The sequence below is a fragment of the Myxine glutinosa genome, chromosome 2, assembly GCF_964187855.1.
Source record: "Myxine glutinosa chromosome 2, kmMyxGlut1.1, whole genome shotgun sequence".
In the NCBI taxonomy this organism is placed as follows: Eukaryota; Metazoa; Chordata; class Myxini; order Myxiniformes; family Myxinidae; genus Myxine; species Myxine glutinosa.
The window spans coordinates 30,525,338-30,549,057 of NC_136262.1; the positions used below are offsets into that span (position 1 = coordinate 30,525,338).

A 23,720-nucleotide genomic window follows, 5' to 3' on the forward strand; every position below is an offset into this window, starting at 1 on the left:
TCGGAGACAGAGAAAGAGAGTGAGATTTGTCAGGATTGAAATACATATTCCAAGTGTTTGACCATCTTGTGCTTCTATCAAGGTCTGAAGAGAGGGGAGAGCCTGTACCCTGCCTGTCTGTCAGAAGGACGAGGGATGTTATGGCAGAGGATGCAGTCATCAGCCAATGGATAAAGGGGATTTTCCAGAGTCAGGTATTTGGGGAAGAATCTTTAGGAGAGTTTCCCAGATTTCAAAGACGCATTTGTTGGAGCCATGATCCTTCTCAAACCAAAATGGTGAGAAGGTGAATGACTGTGAGTACCGAAAGTGTTGAAGTCATTTTTATTTTCACTCAAAAGTACCATCGCCGCTTGTAGTTAAGGGACGTATGCACGGCAAACGTGGCGGTTAACTGGTGTCAATCGATGGTCATGTCATGGTGTGCGGCGCCGGATCCACGATTTGGGAAAATGGGAATATTGCGGGGACTCATAAGGAACATGTATTTTTCGGTTGAGTAACAAAACTCCACCTGAATTTTGGAGTTTGAGTCATGGGACGACGTTTCTGGCTCTGGTGGAACATTTGCTGAAATGTTCTTTGCAGGTGGATGTTGCTGCTGCTGCGTTGCGTTGCGACCTCGCTACAAGCAACTCGTCGACAACATCTTTCCAGAATGTCCTGCTGTGAGTGGGTTGTTGTTCAACTCTGATATTTGCCTGTCATTATCGAACATCCATGAAATGCAGTGGCATATAATGTTTGACTTTTACATTCTCCAGCAGGATGGGCTCATCAAGGCCAACATGGAGAAGCTGACGTTCTACGCACTGTCAGCACCGGAAAAGTTGGACCGCATCGGTGCCTACTTAGCTGCAAGGCTGAGCTACGACGTAGCCCGACATACACGGCATGGGTACTTGAGATTGATTTACAGGGTGGAGGTTACAAAGCTTTGGAGCCAACATATGACGTCAGGAAATGTGCTCACCGATAGAAAAAAAAAAATCTGTCGAGAAAGAAGAAGAAGGTAGAAATGTCAAACACGTGGAGGATGTTGTTGCAGCAAAACTACCAATGGAATTTGAGATAAGGGGTATTGAGGATGGAAAGTTCGTAGACTTGCAGGACTTGTATCTCCATCATCCTGTGTTTTCTTGTGTGAATCTGCAGCTTTGTCTTTATTGCCATGGACGCTCTGGACCGTCTGCTCCTTGCTTGCCACTCGCAAAGCATCAACCTCTTTGTGGAGAGCTTTCTGCGCATGGTTGCCAAACTCCTCGAGTGCAGCGAGCCGCAGCTTCAGGTTCTCGGCACAAACTCGGTGAGCTGCTCATTTGGACTGCGAATGTCTGGAGTTTGACTTCACGGAACTTTATTGTTTTGGCTTTCTGTATCTGTCTGCAGGCTGGCAGGATGGCCTTCAGGTACGCACACTCGCCTCAAAGCTGTTTAGCCTGGGTTTGAATCCCGCCCAGCTATAAACTGTCATCCTGGTGTTTAACAAGCAGGGTGATTCATCAATGTGTGTGCGCTGTCCCTTAGATGGATATTAAACTGGGCGTCCCATCTGCTGGCATTAGTTGGTGGATGTTAAAAATCCCAGGTGTCCTTTCTGAAGAGTAGGCGAGTTATCACTGGCAACATGGAACAAATTCCAAATTCCTGCCCTAACTACTGCTGGGAAGGCAATGGCAAACCACCCACTAAAAACCCCTTGCCAAGAAACTGCTTCGGCAGCACCGACGCTTTGTTTCAGAGTATGACGCATCAGAATCAGAATATATATTTGTAATTTGTGCTTTGGAACACAATGTACCAAACTAGAACGCCACTCGGTAGAGCGCATACTCCCGCCGTGGGTCAAGTTGGAATAGTACGATTTCACAAAAGTTTGAGGGAGTAGTTCAGTGACAACACAAGACAAGACAACACAAGACAGACACTGCACAGATATATATTTAGAATATATAGAAGATAATGTAAAAAAAACAAGGCAATTTCACTTACATTTTCGGATTCAGCGTTCAATTCTATATAAGTGAGTGTATTTTGAGGCATGTGTGACTTTGAAGGAGCTGAGCTCCAACGCGAGTCGAAAGAATTGAAGCGACCAAAAACGGAATTCGTCCGAGTTGCTTTATTGAAACAAAACAGCTCAGGTATTCTCCAAAGCCTGTTTATCGGGCAGCAATATATATACACATTTATGCCTGGGCGTTTGCCCGGGAAAACCGAGACCGGGCATGCCCGGGTGTCAAGGGCGAGTCCTGGAAAGGCGAGTCTGGACATGCCCGGGCGTCCTGGACGCGGCCTGGCAAGTCGAGGCTGGGCGTGAAGGGGGGTCCGGATGACCCGGCCGAAGCGACCCCTGGAGGGTCGTGGGGGGGGGGGGGGGGGTCCGATCCGGTGGTGGGTGGTCGAGCGGGGGGAACTGTAGACGGGGGGCGGCCTCGCCACGGAGGAAGGGCCAACCGTGGTGGTCGGTCGACGTCCACGTGCGCCGGTTTGAGGCGGTCCACAGAGATCCGGTCCGACCGGCCGCCGACGTCGACGACGAAGGAGTTGTCGCCCCGTCGCAGGACCCGGAAGGGCCCGTCGTACGGCGGCCGGAGTGGCCCCCGGTGCGCGTCATGACGCACAAAGACGTACTCCGCTGTGCGAAGCGCCGGGGGGACGTAGGACTGGGGGCCACCGTGGCGGGACGTCGGCACGGGGGCAATTCGGCGGGTGGCCTCCTGGAGGTCCGAGCGCTGGTGTGCGGTGGACCAGGGACTGGTAGCGTCGGGCACGAACTCGCCCGGGACGCGGAGCGGCTGGCCGTCGACGAGCTCGGCGGCGGACGCCCGGAGGTCCTCCTTGGGGGCCGTGCGGAGGCCCAAAAGGACCCACGGCAGCCGGTCGGTCCAACCGTCGTCCTGAAGGCCGGCCATGAGTGCGGCCTTCATGGAGCGGTGAAACCGCTTGCACAACCCGTTGGCTTGGGGGTGGTAGGCCGTGGTGCGGTGCAGCGTGACCCCCAACGAGCGGGCGACCGCGCCCCAAAGTTCGGACGTGAACTGTGGGCCGCGGTCGGACGAGATGTGCGCCGAAGCGTACTGGGGCTGGGGTGAGGCGTGAGGCTGGGCGTGATGAACCGTGATGAACCCAGGTGGCGATGATCGCCTGCGCCACGTCAGCGGTGGTGGTGGAGGTGAGGGGCACGGCCTCCGGCCACCTGGTGGTCCTATCCACCATGGTGAGCAGGTGGGTGAACCCCCGCGATGGGCAGGGGACCCACCGGGTCCACGTGGACGTGGTCGAAACGCCGTGCAGGCATGGTGAAAGGTGCTAGCGGGGCCTGGGTGTGGCGGTGGACCTTGGCCCGCTGGCAGGCCGTGCAGGCGTTGGCCCAGTCGCGGACGTTCCGTCGAAGACCGTGCCAGACGAAACGCGCCGACACCAGCTTCTGAGAAGCTTTCCGGCCCGGGTGAGAAAGGCCGTGGATGGAGGCGAAGATGCGGCGCTGCCAGGAAACGGGCACAATGGGGTGAGGCTGGACCTGGGAGATGTCGCAGAGCAGGACGGTGCCCGCGAAGGGGATGTCGGCCAGGTGGAGGCCCGTGTCCGCCGCCCGGAGGGCCTGCACCGAGGTGTCGGTGGTCTGGTCGGCCGCCATGAGCGCGAAGTCCACGCCGAGGTGGACCGCGTTCGCGCTGGCCCGAGAAAGACAGTCGGCCATGGCGTTGTCTTTGCCGGCGACGTGCCGGATGTCCGTGGTGAATTCCGACACGGCGGAGAGGTGGCGCTGCTGGCGGGCCGACCACGGTTCCGTGACTTTGGCCATTGCGTAGACCAACGGCTTGTGGTCGACGAAAGCCGTGAACGGGTGGCCCTTCAGGAGGTGTCGGAAATGGCGAACGGCCAGGAATAGACCGATCAGCTCGCGGTCGAAAAGTGCTGTATTTTAACTCGTTCGGCCGGAGCTGCCGGCTGAAAAAAGCGAGTGGCTGCCAAACCCCGTCCACCCATTGTTCATGGACGGCGCCCACCGCGTAGTTGGAGGCGTCCGTAGTGAGGGCGATGGGCGCGTTGAGCACCGGGTGAGCCAGCAGCGTTGCGTCGGCGAGGGCCCGTTTTGCGCTCGCGAAGGCCGCGTCCATGGCCGCGGACCAAACGATGTCATGCTTGGCTGGCTTGCCCCGGAGGGCCTCGTAAAGGGGCCGCATGAGCTGAGCAGCGCGGGGCACGAATCGGTGATAAAAATTCACCATGCCGAGGAACTCTTGTAGGGCCTTGATGGAACGGGGACGCGGGAACGTGGTGATGGCCTCGACCTTGGTCGGCAGCGGCACGGCCCCGGTCTTGGTTATGCGGTGGCCCAAAAAGTCAACGGTCGTCGTGCCGAAGTGGCATTTGGCCGGGTTGACAATTAAGCCGTGCTCGCTGAGGCGACCGAACAGTGTTCGGAGGTGGAGGAGGTGCTCGGCGCGGGACGTGCTGGCGACGAGGATGTCGTCCAGATAGACGAAAAGAAATGGCAGGTCGCACAGCACACCATCCATTAAGCGCTGGAACGCCTGGGCCGCGTTTTTGAGGCCAAACGGCATCCTCAAAAATTCGAACAGGCCGAACGGCGTGATGACGGCCGTCTTCGGGACGTCGGCCGCCCGGACAGGTACCTGGTGGTATCCCCGTATCAGGTCAATTTTGGAAAATATGACCCGTCCCGCCAAACGGGCGGAAAAGTCCTGGATGTTCGGGATCGGGTACCTGTCGGGGGTGGTAGCGTCGTTGAGGCGGCGGTAGTCGCCACACGGGCGCCATCCGCCCCCCGGCTTTGGCACGATGTGCAGTGGTGAGGCCCACGTGCTATTAGAGCGCCGCACGATGCCGAGGTGCTCCAACGCGTCGAACTCGGCCTTTGCCACGGCGAGCTTGGCCGGGTCGAGGCGGCGGGCCTTGGCGTAGACCGGCGGGCCCGTAGTGGGTATGTGGTGCTCGATCCCATGCCGCACTGCGACGGCCGAAAACGTCGGCCGCGTGAGGGCCGGGAATTCCACGAGCAGGCGAGCGAACTCGTTCGCCGTCGGGAGGGCGCACGCCAGTTCGGTCGGCGCGGAGCTGCTCATCGTGCACGCCAGGGAGCTGAAGGTCTCGGCGTTGACAAGGCGACGACGTTTGACGTCGACCAGCAGCCCGTGCGCGCAGAGGAAGTCGGCGCCCAGCAAAGCCATGGGGACGCAGGCGGTCACAAAGGTCCACTGAAAGCCCTGGCTGCCGAAGCAGAGGGTGACGTCGCGCGGGCCGAAAGTGCGTATGGCCGAGCCATTAGCAGCGACCAAAGAGGGGCCGCAAACGGCGTCCCGCCTGTCCTGCTCGGAGGCAGGTATGACGCTCAGTTGGGCGCCGGTGTCACAAAGGAAACGCCGCCCGGACGCTTTGTCCCGAATAAAAAGCAAGTTGCCCGAGTGGCCGGCGCTCATGGCTGGGAATGAACGCCGGCCCCGCCGTTTCCCGACTTGCCGAAAGTGCACGGGGGTCGGCACGTCTGAGCCTTGTGTCCGAACCTGGCGTGGTAATAACACCACGCCTCGTCAGGTGGAGGCCCCGGCCGTCGTGTCGGAAGCGGTCGGCATGGCGTGGCGACCGCCAGTTGCACCGGCAGTTCGGCCTCCAACCGCGCAGGGTGCTCGGGCGTCGTGGGCGTCGCCTCGGACGGCGGCAGGCTCCAGGTAGCCGCGCCGATGTGTTGGCCCGCCGAGGAGATCTTATCGGCTTCCCTGGCGAGGGCGCGGGGATCGGTGATCGACGTGCCAGCCAGGGCGAGGCGTACCGGGTGAGGCAGCTGGCGAAGGTACAGCTCGCGGAACAGAAAATCCGGAGAGTGCTCACCGAGCAACGAGAGCATATAGTCCATGCGCTCGGACGGGCGCGTGTTGCCGAGCTCGGGCAAGTCGAGCAGGCGCCGTGCGCATGCCGCCGGTGAGAGGGCGAAAGCGTCGAGGAGGAGCGTCTTCAGCGCGTCATACTTGTTGGCAGCCGGCGGGTGCTCGAGGAGGCTCAGGGCGCGGGCCGCGGTGGCGGAACCGAGCGCTGCCACGACGTGGTGGAAGCGGGTGTCGTCCGCGATGATGCCTCGCAGGGCGAACTGGGAGTCCGCCTGGGCGAACCAAACAGCTGCGTGAGCCTCCCAGAAGGTAGGCAGTTTAATAGTCACTGCCGTGTCCATGTCGGTAGGTCACCAGTGAAGGAGCTGAGCTCCAACGCGAGTCGAAAGAATTGACGCGACCAAAAACGGAATTCGTCCGAGTTGCTTTATTGAAACAAAACAGCTCAGGTATTCTCCAAAGCCCGTTTATCGGGCAGCAATATATATACACATTTATGCCTGGGCGTTTGCCCGGGAAAACCGAGACCCGGCATGCCCGGGTGTCAAGGGCGAGTCCTGGAAAGGCGAGTCTGGACATGCCCGGGCGTCCTGGATGCGGCCTGGCAAGTCGAGGCTGGGCGTGCCCTAGCGCTCTGGGCGAGCCCTGGAAAGGCGAGAGCGGGCATGCCCGGACGCTCTGGGCGAGCCCTGGAAAGGCGAGTCTGGACATGCCCGGGCGTCCTGGACGCGGCCTGGCAAGTCGAGGCTGGGCGTGCCCGGGCGCTCTGGGCGAGCCCTGGAAAGGCGAGAGCGGGCACGCCCGGGAAAGATGAGACCGGGCGTGCCCGGGAGGTTCGGGCGTGCCCGGGAACAGCGAGTCCGGGCATGCCCAGGAGAGGCGCGTCTGGGCCCGTCCGGACGAGCCTGGCATGACGATCACGCCCTGGCCGCGTCCTGGCAGGTGCAAGGCGATTGTGTACATTCAGCGGGAACCGCTACAACTTCAAATAAAAATGTAAGCCAGAAAAACGTTCGTTTCATTCCTTAGGGATACAACATGTAAAACCGGCCGAAACGTCAAAACAAAACTCGCTCATTTTAAGTCGTACAAGCTAATGCGACCACTCATTCTTCTGGGAGGAATCCCGTGCACATGCTTGTCACAATTATAACTCACCTAAGTCTTTATATGTTCATCAAATACTGACACCGCGATTGACATTCGCTGAGGTAAATGTTGATATCTCTTCTGAGGTAAAAAAAACAAAAAAAAAAAACAACAGTTTTAAAGCATTATACGTATCAAACGATACATTTTATGAAACGGGGAAACCTAATACACACTTTGGTGGTTTTAAAATGACAGAATGTCTATTAGAAAAAAAAAAAGAACCTTGAAGACGACGCTGCTAACAAAATACACCACTCTAACGCATAACCACGAGTTTAAACTACATTTACAACAAATATGAAAACTATTTTCATATCACAATGTTAAATATAGAATATATAGAAGATAATGTTAAAAAAAATGAGCCCTGTCTTCCAATGGTAAAAAATCCTTCAAAAAATTCCTGGATCCGGAATAATATCCTGAGCTTCACCAAAAACTAATCAATTCTTCCTTATCCCAAGGGCAATAATCCCACCAACTTCCATCCAAATCCGTTCAGAACTTTTCCAGATATCTTGTTCACGAACATACGAACACACACACTGACGGACACAATCGAATGCATTACTCCCTGGTGGGAGTAAACATGATGTAGGTTTCTTGGCATGATGTGTATCCTGCAGTTTGTGAAGTTTGCAAACATCGAAGAAGACACTCCATCTTACCATCGCAGTTACGACTTTTTTGTCTGCAAGTTCAGCTCCATGAGCCACCAGGTGTATGATGACCCAGAAACATGCAACAGGTGGGCATTGTTCACCAGTCCAGAGCATGCCTTGCTGCTTAACTGCCAACAATAATTTCTACCTTATTTGGGAAACGTCTCTTGCTCAGTCATGGGTTTGAAGTTGCTTTGTGAGGGAATTGGGGGGTGGAGAAGAAAAAGCAGGATTAAAAACATGAGTGACCTCTATCGTTGATTGGGGTTGTAAGGTTGTGATGATGGTATGTGATGTGCGTGTGCACATGCCCAGTGTCCGCATTGCCGGTATCAAGGGGCTACAGGGAATCCTGCGGAAAACGGTACAGGATGAGCTCCAGGGGAACATCTGGGAGGTACAGTACATGGACAAGATTGTACCCTCACTGCTCTTCAACATGCAACAGGCAGATGAAGCTGAGAGGTGCGTCCACCTTCCCCCCCCCCCCCTGCCCCTCTCAGCCGAACGTTCCGGAGGAATTTTGTTTTCTCATTGTGCGACCATCCTTTTTTTGTATACTAGGTCAAAGCTTGTGTAAAAGCTAACACATAGAACATATAATAAAGGGAGCGGAAGACAAGAGGGGAATAGAGACGGAAGCACAACAACAGTGGAGAACAGGGACATCAGGAGATCTGTGGAAGGGAGAGGGCTGGGGCAAGATGGGAACTACAGGGGCTTTAAGGAAAGAAAATGGGGAAGTTGAAGGAGTTGGATTTAGGGTGGATTAATGAGGGTACAAAAGATCATGCTTTTGATGGGGGAAGATAAGAGATGGTGGTGAGCAGCTGTTTTAAAGACCTGGAGGGAGGAGAGGGATTGAAGAGATTGTGGGAGTTTGTTCCAGAAGCGGGAGTAAAGAGGAATGAACGAGTGAAGATGAGCAGAGAGCCGAGATTTTGGCAGTTTCACCAGAAGAGGGTTGCTGGCAGATCTTGTGCGTCCTGCAGGAATATTTGGGGGACAGGGCTCAGAGACAGCAGGGGTTGCATGGCCCGAGAGGAGTTAGTAGATGATAGAAAGATTGCCAACCTGCCTGCGGTGACAGAGTGAAAGGCCCTCAGAATCACCTTCATCGCAGGAGATTCCAATGAATCTAAAAGTCTTGGTTTCTACAGCGTGAAGCTGAGTTGGGTGTGAGGCAGAAGCACCAGCCCAGAGGGGAGAGCGTACTCCATCAAGTTGCGGGTGAAAGCTTTGTAGGTGGTGAGGAGCTCAGTTGTGCCAAGGAAGGACTTCACATGACGGAGGATGCCCAATTTTGGAGGCCAGCTTGGAAATGTGGTTTTCCCAGGAAAGATCATGGCAGATAGTGAGACCCGAAAGCTTCAGTGACAGAATTTAATTGAGAGGATTGTTGAGAAAGTAGATGGGAGGGTTTTCCAGATGGTCTTTTCAGAAGGACATGGTGAGAGTGTGGGATTTGTTAGGATTGAAAAACATGTTCCATGTGTTTGATCAGCTTGTGAGGGGGGAGTTTTGAAAGAGATGGTGAGGGGGGAGTTTTGAAAGAGAGGATGAGGGGGGAGTTTTGAAAGAGAGGATGAGGGGGGAGTTTTGAAAGAGAGGATGAGGGGGGAGTTTTGAAAGAGAGGATGAGGGGGGAGTTTTGAAAGAGAGGATGAGGGGGGAGTTTTGAAAGAGAGGATGAGGGGGGAGTTTTGAAAGAGAGGGTGAGGAGGGAGTTTTGAAAGAGAGGATGTGGGGGGGGGGAGTTTTGAAAGAGGATGAGGGGGGGGGGAGTTTTGAAAGAGAGGATGAGGAGGGAGTTTTGAAAGAGAGGGTGAGGGGGGAGTTTTGAAAGAGAGGATGAGGGGGGAGTTTTGAAAGAGAGGATGAGGGGGGAGTTTTGAAAGAGAGGATGAGGGGGGAGTTTTGAAAGAGAGGATGAGGGGGGAGTTTTGAAAGAGAGGATGAGGGGGGAGTTTTGAAAGAGAGGATGAGGGGGGAGTTTTGAAAGAGAGGATGAGGGGGGAGTTTTGAAAGAGAGGATGAGGGGGGAGTTTTGAAAGAGAGGATGAGGGGGGAGTTTTGAAAGAGAGGGTGAGGCGGAGAAATTGCAGTAAAATGTTTTTGAAGTGGTGAGCAATTATTGCATTCATTCCTGACTGCTCAACATGGCTTTGAATTGGAACAAATATGGAGTCGAAGAGAGATTATGCCAATTGTCACAAACTCCTCCACTTGTCATTAGTATGGTAGTGGATCCATAATGGTACAAAAGTAGCAACGATGGGTAGAATACAAAAGGTTTTTAAAGGATAGAGCTGCTGCTATTGTAGGTCAGGTGGGATCCTAATGAGGCATGGTAGTCGACCTCACACTTCACTTATAAATCGAATTTGACTAGTATAAAGCCTGATACCGTAGTCAAGTTACATTTATAATGAAGCTATCATAGGGATTTTTCCATATGCACAACATGAAAAAAAATGACAGAAGTGCACTAATGATGTTCATGATCACTCATGACCAACCTTCTAAAATGATGCAAAATCACCGCCCGGTGCTGTAAACGTGATAAGGATTCGAGCAGGGTTGCGAAAAATAGTGGTTAATGATGAAATTTACAACCTATTGCTTACTAATCTCACTTTTTCCCACAATCCTAGCCGTTCCCCATCTCCGCTGCAGTTACCCGAGCGTGCTGAGAACCCGGCCTGTCTGGCTGAGAATTGCCTTCGGGAGTTGTTGTCACGCTCTGCATATGGGACCATCCACAGTGTTGTTCAGCCCATCCTCACGTGAGGGATGCACATCTGGGGTGGGAGAAAAGGGAATGTTTTTTTAATATATTTTTTTATTTAGAGCCAGCAAAGATCATCATCACTGATTGGGTTACCATTGTATGAACTGTCTGTTGTTCAGATTTGTTACGGGCAGAATTAAATTAATTAGCTTTAAAATAAATTGTCGTCACCCTGTCTGTTGCACATTGTCTCAGGAAATGCAGTTAGATTTGATTAAATCTTCAATATGAACGTTTTATTTATTTATTTTCTCTACATCACAGAGGCTCATTGAAGAGCAAGTAAATAAATTGTTTGTGATAATTTGCAGGTACTTGATTGTCATTCATCTCAGTTTTAACAGGGTGACGTTGTGTTGTCTTCCTTGTACCATGCGGTACCAACAGACACTTGGACAACCACAAGCTCTGGGTATCTAACACATTTGCCGTGCGATGCTTTAAGATCGTCATGTATTCCATACCGGTATGGTTCTTTGAGTGGATTGAATAAATATATACATTCTCTTTCTTTTTATTTTCCCAAGTGAGAGACATAGCAGAGTTTGTCAAGGTTAAGATAGGGATTTATTTCAGTAGATCTGGTGAGATTTCAACCCTGTTGCCTTCCTCAGCCTCAGCACTACCACTTGGTGATCCAGCAACTACTGAGCCATTTGGACCTGCATGGACGAGAGGTGGCAACCGTCCGTGCCGGTGTGGTGCAAGCTTTCACTGAAGCAGTGATCATTGCTGCCAGCGGGTCCATTGGTAACCGCATTCTTGAGTCTACATTTCTTGTGAAATATTCAACTTCAAACATTTTTTAAAGTTTGTTTATTTTTAGGTTATTTTGGAATTTCTCCAAAATAACCTGAGTGGCTCCCGTTTCCGGCCGTACGTACCTACGTATGTCCATTAACATTTGACTCAAACATCTCACAAACTACCTGACCGATATGGACCAAATTTGGTATGATGCATCAGGGCAGCAAGGTTTCATTGGGTGGTGCTCCCCATCCAGATGCGCCGGATTATATAGGGGTGATATGGGGGTTTTGCCACAAATATTGGTATTTAATTCAAAAATATTCTTCTCAGAAACCGCTACACAGATCCAGACCAAACTCGCCATGAGGCATCAGGACCATGCCCTAATATTTAGTTGTGCTCCTCATGATCTTATCTTCCCTGGAAAGGGGTCCACAGGCCTCCTCCCTGAATCCCTCATTTTCACTAAAACATCATCTCAACAACTAGGTACTTGAACGATTATAGACCAAATTTTGTACAATGCATTAGGACAGTAAGGTCTCATGGGTTGTGCTCCCTATCCGGATCCACTCATTTTGTTGGGATTAAAGGGGGGTTTGCCCAAGATATTGGTAGTTCATTCAAAAATCTTCTTCTCAGAAACTGCTAGACAGATCCAGACCAAACACTCCACGAGGCATCAGGACCATGTCCTAACCTTAAGTTTTGCTCACCATGGCTGTACCACCCTTGGAAAGGTGGCCACGGGCTCCCTCCTTCCACTAATCCCTCGTATTCATTAAAACATATTTTCCTCACAAACTACATGATCAATATGGACCAAATTTGGTATGATACATCAGAACAGTAAGGTCTCATGGGATTGTGTTCCCCCATCCGGATCTGCCTCCTCTCGCCTCAAATTCAGGTAATATATTTAAAGATCTCAGAAACCTTGGGGAAATAACGGTCAGTCCCCCACAGGGCTGTTTTTATCTATTGCATTTTCTCTCTCTCTCTCACACTCTCTCTCTCTCTCTCTCTCTCTCTCTCTCTCTCCCTCCCTCTCTCTCTCTCTCTCTCTCTCTCTCTCTCTCCTCTCTCTCTCTCTCTCTCTCTCTCTCTCTCTCTCTCTCTCTCACTCTCACTCTCACTCTCACTCATGATTCACTCCTATTGTCCTTTTAGGACCGACTGTCTTGGAAGTGTTCAACACACTGCTTCGACATCTCAGGCTCAGTGTGGACTATCAGCTCCAGTCAAGTGGCCCAGACCCACGGTCTAGCCTCAATGCTTATTCAGTGCAAGAAGAGCAGATGTTCCAGGAGTCTCTCGTCACGACCATCGGTAACTTTCAATAATGCCGTCTTTTATTGTTTCTTTTTTTGAATGCATAGCCAAGGCTCGTGGAAGAGGATAGGGCTGGGGTTAACGAGGATTGAAAATATCATGGCTTTGGATTTGGGTCAAAATCTTGAAGACCTGGGGGGAAGAATAAGATTGAAGAGAATGTGGAAGTTGCTTCCACAGGTGGGGAAAAAAAGGAACGAATGAGTGGAGGTGAGCTGTTATCCTGGATTTGGGTAGTTTCTCCAGTAGGGGGTTGATAGTGGTCCGTGTGTACCCTGCAGAAACCTGGGGGGTGAGGTGGGGGGGGGGGGTGGGGGTTGGAGCCACAGCACAGCACAGAAATAGCAGATGGTGCAAGACCGGAAAGGAGGTTGTCAAAAACATAGAGACCACCAACCTGTCTGCAATGGCGTAGTAATAGACTCGGCTTCATCATGGGAGATTCCAATAGTCTTGAAGGCCTTGGATTCCACGGCATCAAGCTGAGCAAGATGGGAGGCAGGGGAGACGGCCCAAAGGGTACTCCATCAAGCTGCCTCATAGGTGTATGGGAATTCAGGTGTGCCAAGGAAGGACTTTGCACCCGTTGGGGGCTGGCTTTGGAGGCCAACTTTGAAATGTGATTTGCCCAAGAAAGATCAGGCCTGATGGTGAGACCCAAAAGTTTGAATGACTGAATTTCCTCGAGCTCTATTGAGAAAGTAGATAGCGGGAGTGGGGGAGGGGGGTGCACATGGTCTTTCCAGAGAGAGATAGTGAGGGTGTGAGACTAGTCAGGATTGAAAGACTTATTCGAACTGTTTGACCAGCTTGTGATTTTGGCAAGATGGAAGGGGAACTGCCTGTCTGAAGGATGAGGTGTGTCATGGCAGAGGGTGGGGTCATCAGCAAAGATATAGAGAGGATTTTCCAGAGTGTCAGATCATTTAAGAAGATCAGGATTAAGAGTGGACCCAGTAGTGCTTGACAGAGAGAGAGAGGAGATGAAAGGATTCCGTTGAGAGTCACACATTGACTACGAGAGTGGAGGAAGTCAGTTAGTCATGTGTGGCGTTGGCCTTGGATGCCATAGGCACAGAGATTGGAGAGTAAGGCTGGATGACAGACTGTATCAAAGGCACGATATGTCCAGAGAGACAGCCCTGATTTCATTTCTGACACTGAGGGCCTCCATCCATTGTTGGGTGAGTAGAAGCAGTATGTCCAAGGTGGAGTGACATGTTATGAAGCTAAATTGGTGATCTGAGATGAGATTGTTTGAGAAAAGGAACTATTTCACATCAAATGCAATGATGGATTTCATGACCTTGCTGATGATTGGATGTAAGCTGATAGGCCTGTAGTTAAGGGGATCCGTTCTTGCACCTCTTTTATATAATGCAGTTATGTTGGTGGATTTTCAAGCTTGTAGAAGATGACCTACGGCAAATGATAGAGTGAAAAGGGCAGAGGGAGGATGTGCAATAGCAGCAGAGCCGGTTTTTACGACACGTGAGCTGATGCCGTCCAGTCCAGCATCACAGTCAGAGTCGAGGGTTGAAAGAAACTTCTCTACCTTTTCATGTGCAAAAGATACAGACCAGGAGCAGTTGGATACAACAGGGAAGGATGGGTATTGAGAATGAGGGTTTGGGGACAGGATTTGGAAGCAAACATGGAATTGAGGCATTCAGCCTTCTCACAAGCGGAGTTGGTATGGTGCCATTTGAAGAGAGGGAAGGGATGGAATGGAGTGTACTCCAGAGACAGACTTAACAAGGTACCACAAGGTTTTAGAGGAGGGAGACAAATTTGAAAGTTCATTCTTGAGGTTGGACAGATGTTGTTTTCTGGCCCTCCCGAATGGACACGCACTTGTTGTGGACTTTTTGGAATGCATGGAAATTGCCCTTGGTCATATTTGTCTTCCAGGAAGAGAAGGCAAGTTGTTTCAGAGCATCTGCCTCACCACAGGATTCAGTGTGCCATGTACAGGAAGAAGGGCAGGATAATTGAAGAAGAGATGGGATGAATCTGTACATGAGAGGAAGAGCAGGTTTCTGTGGAAGAATTCCTTGGCTGAGTTGACATCATGGCAGGAGATATGGAAGACCAGTATGGGGGAGAGATGGCTGCTTGCAGTCCTTACTTGCATTGAGAAATGCAAATGATCCTCTGTTGATGGTACTTCCATTTCTCAATGCAAACAACTTTTTATGTTAATTCTGTTTTTGATTTTTGATTTTTTTTTGTTTTTTTGAGTCCCTGGTGTTGGGCTAGCAGCTAGGGTGCCAGCTTAGGATCCAAGAATCCTGGGTTCGAATCCCGGTCGATCGCTGAATTAACGCCAGGGGCGTTGATTCAGCCTGTCATCCTTCCGAGGTCGGCAAATTGAGTACCAGTACACTGGTAATTCCCTGTTTATCGTAAAAAGGCGACAAACAGGGTTGGCGGCAGGAAGGGCATCCGGCCGTAAAACATTGCTTCAAAAAGGGGACCAAAAAACAACAACAACCACGGTCCCCGAAATGGCCAACCCCCGCTTTGCAGGGAAAAATGGCCTCTAAACGGTGTTTTTTTGTTTTTGATTTTTGCAACGCTTGCAAGCTGTCGAGTGGATATCTACATACACTGTATTTTCATGGCATTTGCTGCTTGTAATTTTTTTTTCTCTAATTTTCTTTTTTCTCATTTTATCGTATCATATGTGGTTTATGACGTAAGGTACCCCCCCATTGTATTATTGGGGGAAAATGCCAGGGGCAGAGAAAAGGCCCCTTTATATTAGGGTATGTGCCATGTGGCAAAGTATAGAAAAGAAAGGACATTCCAAAGCCTGTAGAAAATGCCAGACAATACAAAATAAGGAGCATTCAAAAAATCTCGTGTGCATGCTGGACTACCCTTGTGTTCTGAGGAGGAACCAAGTAATGCTCTAGAAAAGTTCATATAAAGGGGCGCCCTACATCTGGCAAATAAAAGTACATTTACTTCTTCATGTAGCTGTATGAATCCAATTGGCGGATGCAGAGACCATGTAAAGATCAGGCTTTGATGGTAAAGATACCAACTTCATACATGCAAAGGAGTGTAATAATCCTGAGTGAAATAAAACTGAAGTTTTTGTTTATCTTCAAAAATGAACACTACCAACAAGGATGGCTGCCCAGAAGGCAAGGCTCAAGAAGTGGTCTTTATCCGGGACAGTCCTGGATGAAGTCACCTCTGTGGTCGAAACGTCAGACCTGAGCCATGCATTTCCAGGAAGCTATTCTAATTGGTGGTGCGTTCATTATTTGAAAACAAATCTTCTCGACTTCAATAAGTTTTCTGCATTTGTTTATTTGTTTGTCCATTTATTTATTAATTTACTGATTCGTTCCTTAGTTGTTTTCTTTCTCCAGGATCCTTCGCTGACATCCTGCCCGACTACCAGCGTTCAGAGATCATGCATTTCATTATGAGTAAGATGCCACTGCCAGGCAGTCGCCTTATGCCAGACGTGCCCAGGTACGGTACGCACTACGGATTTGTTTTCACCACCACTTATTCTCCTACGTCAACTATGACATCTCATTTACTCTCCCCTTCATCTGATTCTGACAGGGGTGGAAGCACTGAGCTCACTCAGACATTACTGCTTCGCTCCCTGCTGCGGGTAGGTTTGCCTGTACTGTCTTGCTAAGGCCTAAGGAGTCATTATGTATGCTGTCGGTATTGATCACATGACTTCTGCCAGTTCGTGAATTTCAATTTTTTAAATTTCATTTTATTGTTTTCCCTTAAAGTTGGTAAATTAATTATAGAAGCCCAGTTATCAGTAATTTATTGATCTGTGGGCATGCATGTCAAAAACTAAACCAAGAAATGTTTTTCAACAAAACAAATAAATAAAAATATTTTATTTTTTATTTTCCTTTCAATTTCTCTGTTTTACCTTTGTGTTTAATCCTTTGTGTAGCATAGCTTATTGTAATACAGAACATCTTCTGTATTTTACAGCGTATCGGTTGAATTGGCTAATTTCCCATTTTTCGTTATTTCATTCATCGATGAGACGAAGCTCGATCCACTACGGTAGTTAGAAAAACTGTCAGCATAAACAATAGAGGTGTTCATTTCTCACGATTGCTGCCTAAAGTACTTCCTGTACTAAATATGTTCCTTGGTCATGTATATAATATGTTCCAAATCCTAAATTCCTGGGTCATGTATATTAATGAGCTGTTTTGTTTTTTTTTTTTTTTTTTTTTTTTTTTTTTTGTATACAAGATCGAGGCTCGTGAAAGAGCGAACATTAATCACACAGAAAGACAAACAGACACATAAAACAAATAACATCGGGAGCGGTAGACAAGATGGGGAGAGAGGGGGAAGGACACAAACACAACATTTGAGAGCAGGGACCGAGAGACATGGAGACATCGAGAGATCTGTGGGAGGGAGAGGGCTTTGGGGGGGAGGCATGTGAAGGGGGGGAGGCATGTGAAGGGGGGGAGGCATGTGAAGGGGGGGGGGTGGGAGAGGTATAAACATATGGACACTGCCAGGATTTCCAGGAAATAAGTTGGAATTTCAAACAAGGTGGATCTGGGGTGAATTAGTGGGGGTAGAAAAGATCAAGGTTATGGATGGGGGAAGATAAGAGATGGTGGTGAACAGCTGTTTTAAAGACCTGGAGGGAGGAGAGGGATTGAAGGGAGTGTGGGAGTTTGTTCCACAGGCGGGAGAAAAGAGGAATGAAAGAGTGAAGGTGAGCAGAGAGCCGGGATTTCGGCAGTTTAACCAACAGAGGGTTGCTGGCAGATCTTGTGCGGCCTGTAGGAATATTTGGGGGACAGAGCACAGAGAGAGCTGGGGGAGCAAGGCCGGAGAGGAGTCGGTAGAAGACAGAAAGACCACCTACCTGCCTGCGGTGAGTGAGTGAAAGGCCCTCAGAGATAGCTTCATCGCGGGAGATTCCAATGATTTTGAAAGCTTTGGATTCAACAGTGTGAAGCCGAGCCAGGTGTGAGGCAGGAGCACCAGCCCATAGGGGAGAACAGTATTCCATTGAGCTGCGGATGAAAGCCTTGTAAGTGGTGAGGAGCTCAGGTGTGCCGAGGAAGGACTTCGCACGACGGAGGATGCCCAGTCGGCGACTGGCTTTGGAGGCCAGCTTGGAAATTGGAAATTGTTGCTGCATTTTATTTCAACTACTTTCTTGCAATTAGGAACATAAATGGTTTTTCAAAATGTTTGTTATCAGATAAAGCTGCAGTATTTAAAACGAGCTACAAAACCATTTTCAGCTCTCGCTCATAGCCCGTACAGAACTCTCGCTCTCGCGCTCTCACTCGGTTGCTCGAGTGAGATGTGCATGGAAGAAGTTTCGGGAACTGAGTCGCGTGCTGATGATGAGGGGAGTGTCGTTGAAGCTGAAGGGAAAGGTGTATGCTGCATGTGTGAGAAGTGTTATGGTTTATGGGAGCGAGACATGGGTAATGAACGTAGAGCAGCAACGAAGGCTGGAAAGGGTGGAAATGTGAATGGTTCGGTGGATGTGCGGAGTATCGTTGAGAGAGAGGAAGACAAATGATGAATTGCGAAAGATGATGGGAATAGAGCCTGTGATTGATGCTGTGAAGAGGAACAGGTTGAGATGGTTTGGTCATGTGTTGAGGAAGGATGAAAGTGACTGGTTGAGAAGAGTGATGGAAATGAATGTTGAAGGAAGTAGAGGACGGGGAAGACCGAGAAAGACTTGGCTAAAGATGGTGGATGAAGAAATGCGGGCAAGGGGGTTAACAGGGAGAGATGCAGAAAATAGGGCAAAATGGAGAAGATTGTCATGGGGACCGCAAGGCTAACCCCCGCTCTAGCAGGGAAAATGGCCTTTAAAATGCATGTTGTTGTTGTTGTTGCTCATAGCCCATTATATTTTGTCAAATCGCGAACGCACATCCTCCATCACACCGTATTTTCTGTACGCAGCCATATTTCCACCGTTTTCCTCGGCGAACGTAACAACTTCCCATTTAAAAGCTGTCGTGTACGACTTGCCTGACTTTATCGGAGGCATTTTGAGATGAAGTAGTAAGGATGCACCTATTTGATTAGGATTGAGAGGGATGGACCAAACGTAATTGGTGAGTGCGTGCTCGTTATTGATTGGATAATATCGCACGCGTCAGTGAGCAGATGAACGTTTAAAAATTTTTTTTCCAACCAATTAATAAATGTTCCGGGCAATGATTTCTGTAAGGTGTTTAAAATGAACAGAGATATTTTATTTCAGAAAATATCGCACTTTGCAAATTTTTTTTTCATTTATGCAATTCAATGTCTTCAAGCATAGATAAGTTGATTCTGAGAACAAGTCGAGGCCCGCACTGCCGGGGCAAAAAGTATCGACTTGTACAACAAAAAACACTGTACACGTTTATACTGTTAAAATAACGAAACATTTGAACTTTAATGCCCTTTGATTCGACTTAACCAAGTTACGTAGACAGTCTACTTGAACAGTCGGGAGTAATTTGAGTAAAACACAATACACTTTCTGCATGTAGCACACACATTATGGCTGACTCTTGATTCCCTCAGAGCAGTCTTAAATTTTCCCCTTCCCCACCATTAATACCCGCAGTCATTCTAATGTAATTAGATATTTTTATACATGCGCATGTGGCGGACACAAAAGCCCACTGGCGTGGTGACATCATTCCACGCACGAAGTGGGCGGTGGCCACGCCCGAGGGGTAGGCGTGGCCGTGGCCTCATGATATACACCGGGCGACCAGCCCGGAGGAGTTCAGTGTTACAGTGTAGTCTTACAATAAAGACATTTATATGTTACCGCTTGTCCGCTTCCTCCTTGCTCACAAGCAGCGCGCGTAACGCCGCGCTTTACTGGTGACCCTCGACGTTGGATCTGCCGGAGCGATCCTTCCACACGCGACGCCATCGCCATGGCCGCCTTCGTCAAACTTCCGGAATTTTGGGAGGCTCAGGCCGAAGTCTGGTTCGTCCAGGCCGAAGCCCAATTTCAGCTTCGGCGCCTCACCAACGACGACCTGCGCTACTGCCATGTCGTCGCCTCCCTCGGGCCCGGCACGGCCGCTCGAGTTGTGTCCGTCCTTCGCCACCCACCGGACGGCCACAAGTACGAGGCACTCAAGCGGCTACTCCTAGCCACGTTCGGCCTCACGGACGACGCACGGGCCGATCGCCTCCTGGATCTCCCCGAGCTCGGTGAGACGCGCCCGTCGGTCCGAATGGACCATATGCTGTCACTGTTGGGCGACGAAGCCCCCGGTTCGCTATTCCGGGCGCTTTTCCGTCGCCAACTTCCAGCGCAGGTTCGCCTCGCGTTGGCCGGGACCGGGCTAACGGAACCCCGAGCATTGGCGGCCGAGGCGGACAAGTACTTCGCCGCTTCGGACACGCGGGCGAGCGTTGGCGTGGCCGTCACGGCCTTCGACGCTGATGTTCCACAGCATCATCTTCTACAGCACGCTGATGTTCCACAGCATCATCTTCTACAGCAGGCTGATGTTCCACAGCATCATCTTCTACAGCACGCTGATGTTCCACAGCATCATCTTCTACAGCACGCTGTGGTTCAGCAGCATGCTGATACGCACCTCGTGAACGCCGCCACGCCCCGCCCACCGCCGCGGCGAAAACCGCCACCGCGGGGAAACCCGTCGACTCCACCGGCCTGGCGGAGCCAGCCGCGCTCCTCCAGCTCCACCACCTGGTGCTGGTTCCACGCCAAGTTCGGCCACGAAGCTCGGCGGTGTCATCCGCCGTGCTCCTTCAACGGGTCGGGAAACGCCCGGGCCGGCGCTCAATTGTGGCGATGAGCGCCGGCCGTTCGAGCAGCCTGCTGTTCATAACGGACACCTTCTCCGGGCGCCGTTACCTGTGCGACACGGGAGCACAGGTGAGTGTCATTCCCGCCGGCACGTCAGACAAGCACGCCGCAGGTGGGGGCCCCACGCTGCTTGCCGCGAACGGGACGCCCATCCGTACGTACGGAAAACGCTGCCTCTCTCTGCGGTTTGGAGGGCAGGTTTTCCGATGGACGTTCGTCACCGCCGACGTGCCCATGGCACTGCTTGGCGCGGACTTCCTGTGCGCTAATGGGCTCCTGGTCGACGTCAAGCGCAGACGGCTTGTCCAGGCCGAGACGTTCAGCTCGCTCGCATGTGCGTTGCCCAGCTCAACGAGCGGCTTGCCAAGCGGCTTGCCGAACGATTCGGTTCCGGCCACGTTGGTCTGTACGCTTCCGGCAGCGGACGCATTCACCCGCCTCCTCGCCGGCTTCCCGGCCCTCACGCGGCCCACCTTCTCGGCGGGGGCCGTCAAGCACGGGGTGGCCCATCACATCCCCACCGTCGGGCCACCGGTCTACGCCCGGGCACGCCGCCTCGAGCCGACGAAGCTGGCGGTGGCAAAAGCGGCGTTCGCTACCCTGGAGCGACTCGGCATCGTTCGGCGCTCAGAGAGCGCTTGGGCGTCGCCGCTGCACATCGTGCCGAAGCCCGGCGGGGGATGGCGACCGTGCGGGGACTATCGCTGTCTCAATGACGCCACGACTCCCGACCGCTACCCCGTCCCCCACATTCAGGACTTTTCCGCCCGTTTGGCGGGCAGGTCCTTCTTCTCGAAGGTGGACCTCATACGCGGCTACCATCAGGTCCCCGTCAGGCCGGAGGACGTCCCGAAGACGGCGGTCATCACGCCATTCGGACTCTTCGAGTTCCTGCGCATGCCCTTCGGTCTGAAGAATGCGGCTCAGGCGTTCCAGCGACTGATGGACAGCGTCCTGCGCGACTTGGATTTTGTCTACGTCTACCTGGACGATATCCTCGTCGCCAGCGCGTCCCGCGAAGAGCACCTACGCCACCTCCGCACGCTCTTCGAACGCCTGGGCCAGCATGGCCTGATTGTGAACCCCGCAAAGTGCCGGTTCGGCGCCGCCACAATCGATTTTCTGGGGCACCGTGTCACCAGGCACGGAGCCGTCCCCCTGCCGGCCAAGGTGGAGGCGGTGAAGGGGTTTCCGCGCCCCCGCACGATCAGAGGGCTGCAGGAGTTCCTGGGCATGGTGAACTTTTACCATCGGTTCCTGCCCCGTATCGCCCAGCTCCTGCGCCCCCTGCACGAAGCTCTCCGAGGTAAGCCGGGCAAAGGCGACGTTACCTGGACCGAGCAGATGGACACGGCGTTCATGGGCGCGAAGCTCGCTTTGGCTAACGCCACCATGCTCGCGCACCCGGCGCCCGATGCACCAATCGCCCTCACCACCGATGCCTCGGACTACGCGGTGGGCGCGGTGCACGAGCAATGGGTGCGTGGAGCTTGGCAACCGCTGGCGTTCTTTAGCCGGCAGCTTCGCCCGCCCGAACGCCGTTACAGTACCTTCGACCGCGAGTTGCTCGGACTTCACTTGGCGGTCAGGCACTTCCGCCATCTGCTCGAGGGCCGGGCGTTCACTGCCTTCGTCGACCACAAGCCGCTGATCTTCGCGATGGGCAAGGTCACCGAGCCGTGGTCGGCCCGGCAGCAGCGTCACCTCTCGGCCGTGTCCGAGTACACGACGGACATCCAGCACGTCGCGGGGAAGGACAACCCGGTTGCGGATTGCCTTTCCCGGGCCGTCGCCCACGCAGTCCACCTCGGCATCGACTATGCCCGGATGGCAGCGGACCAGGCCGCTGACCCCGACGTCCAGGCCTTGCGGACCGCCGTCACGGGCCTCCGCGTCACCGAGGTGCCGTTCGACGGCGCGGGCGCGGCCCTCTTGTGCGACGTCTCCCTCGGGCGTCCTCGCCCCATTGTGCCCGCGGGCTGGCAGCGCCAGGTGTTTGACGCCATCCACGGCCTGTCCCACCCGGGCGCGAGGGCCTCCCAAAGGCTGATCGCTGACAAGTTCGTCTGGCATGGCCTCCGGAAGGCCGTCCGCGGCTGGGCCAGGACGTGCCTCGCGTGCCAGCGCGCCAAGGTGCACCGGCACACCCAGGCCCCGTTGGCCCCGTTCACGGTGCCGGAACGCCGGTTTGACCACGTCCACGTGGACCTGGTGGGACCTCTGCCCCCCTCGCGGGGTTTCACCTACGTCCTCACCATGGTGGACCGCACCACCCGGTGGCCGGAGGCCGTGCCCTTGGCGTCGACAACGGCGGCCGATGTCGCGCAGGCTTTCATCGCCACCTGGGTCGCCCGGTTCGGCGCCCCCTCAGACATCTCATCCGACCGCGGCCCCCAGTTCACCTCGGAGCTCTTGGGGGCGGTTGCGCAGGGGCTCGGGGTCCGGCTGCACCGAACCACGGCCTACCACCCCCAGGCTAACGGCCTGTGTGAGCGATTTCACCGCTCATTGAAGGCCGCGCTCCGGGCCACCCTCCGCGACGGCGGCTGGGTCGACAGGCTCCCCTGGGTCCTGCTGGGCCTCCGGACGGCGCCCAAGGAGGACCTGCGCGCATCCGCGGCGGAGTTGGTCTTCGGGCAACCGCTGCGGGTGCCGGGCGAGTTCCTCCCCGACTCCACGGCACCATGGTCCGCGGCACAGCAGCGCTCCGCTCTGCAAGAGACCGCCCAGAGGTTCGCCCCGGTGCCAACGGCATGCCACGGGCACCCACCGACGCACGTCGCCCCGGAGCTTCGCACGGCGGAGTACGTCTTCGTCCGCCACGATGCCCATCGGACACCACTGCGGCCCCCGTACGACGGGCCTTTCCGCGTGCTGGAGACCGGGGCGAAGCACTTCACCCTGGACATCGGCGGTACTCCTGACCGCGTTTCGGTAGACCGCCTCAAGCCGGCCCACCTCGATGTGGACCATCCACCGCCAGTGGCCCGACCCCCACGTCGGGGCCGCCCTCCTGCGGGCGGACCCCCGGCACCGCCCAGCCCCGCCGCCACGGCGCCCCCCGGTCCTGCACCCATCCCAGGGGCATCCCACCTGGTATCCCTGCACCCCGGACGCCGCCGATCGCCAGGGGGCGCTTCGGCCGGGTCATTCGTCTGCCCCGCAAACTGGCCCTCCAGGTGCGCGGGAATTCTGGGGGGGCGCGTGTGGCGGACACAAAAGCCCACTGGCGTGGTGACATCATTCCACGCACGAAGTGGGCGGTGGCCACGCCCGAGGGGTAGGCGTGGCCTCATGATATACACCGGGCGACCAGCCCGGAGGAGTTCAGTGTTACAGTGTAG

General features: G+C 53.1%; 1 protein-coding gene across 3 annotated transcripts in view; it reads left to right on the plus strand.

Moving 5' to 3' along the window:
- EFR3B (EFR3 homolog B) overlaps window positions 1–23,720 on the plus strand; it is a 45,879-nt gene that overhangs the window by 11,051 nt on the left and 11,108 nt on the right. For all 3 annotated transcript variants that reach the window (XM_078773067.1, XM_078773068.1, XM_078773066.1), the window contains exons 2-12: window positions 589–668; window positions 768–898; window positions 1,156–1,306; window positions 7,631–7,752; window positions 7,982–8,131; window positions 10,321–10,452; window positions 10,845–10,923; window positions 11,072–11,207; window positions 12,378–12,536; window positions 15,923–16,028; window positions 16,125–16,176. In XM_078773067.1, the coding sequence (XP_078629193.1) occupies window positions 589–668; window positions 768–898; window positions 1,156–1,306; window positions 7,631–7,752; window positions 7,982–8,131; window positions 10,321–10,452; window positions 10,845–10,923; window positions 11,072–11,207; window positions 12,378–12,536; window positions 15,923–16,028; window positions 16,125–16,176 (1,298 nt within the window). The remainder of the gene's footprint in view (window positions 1–588; window positions 669–767; window positions 899–1,155; window positions 1,307–7,630; window positions 7,753–7,981; window positions 8,132–10,320; window positions 10,453–10,844; window positions 10,924–11,071; window positions 11,208–12,377; window positions 12,537–15,922; window positions 16,029–16,124; window positions 16,177–23,720) is intronic.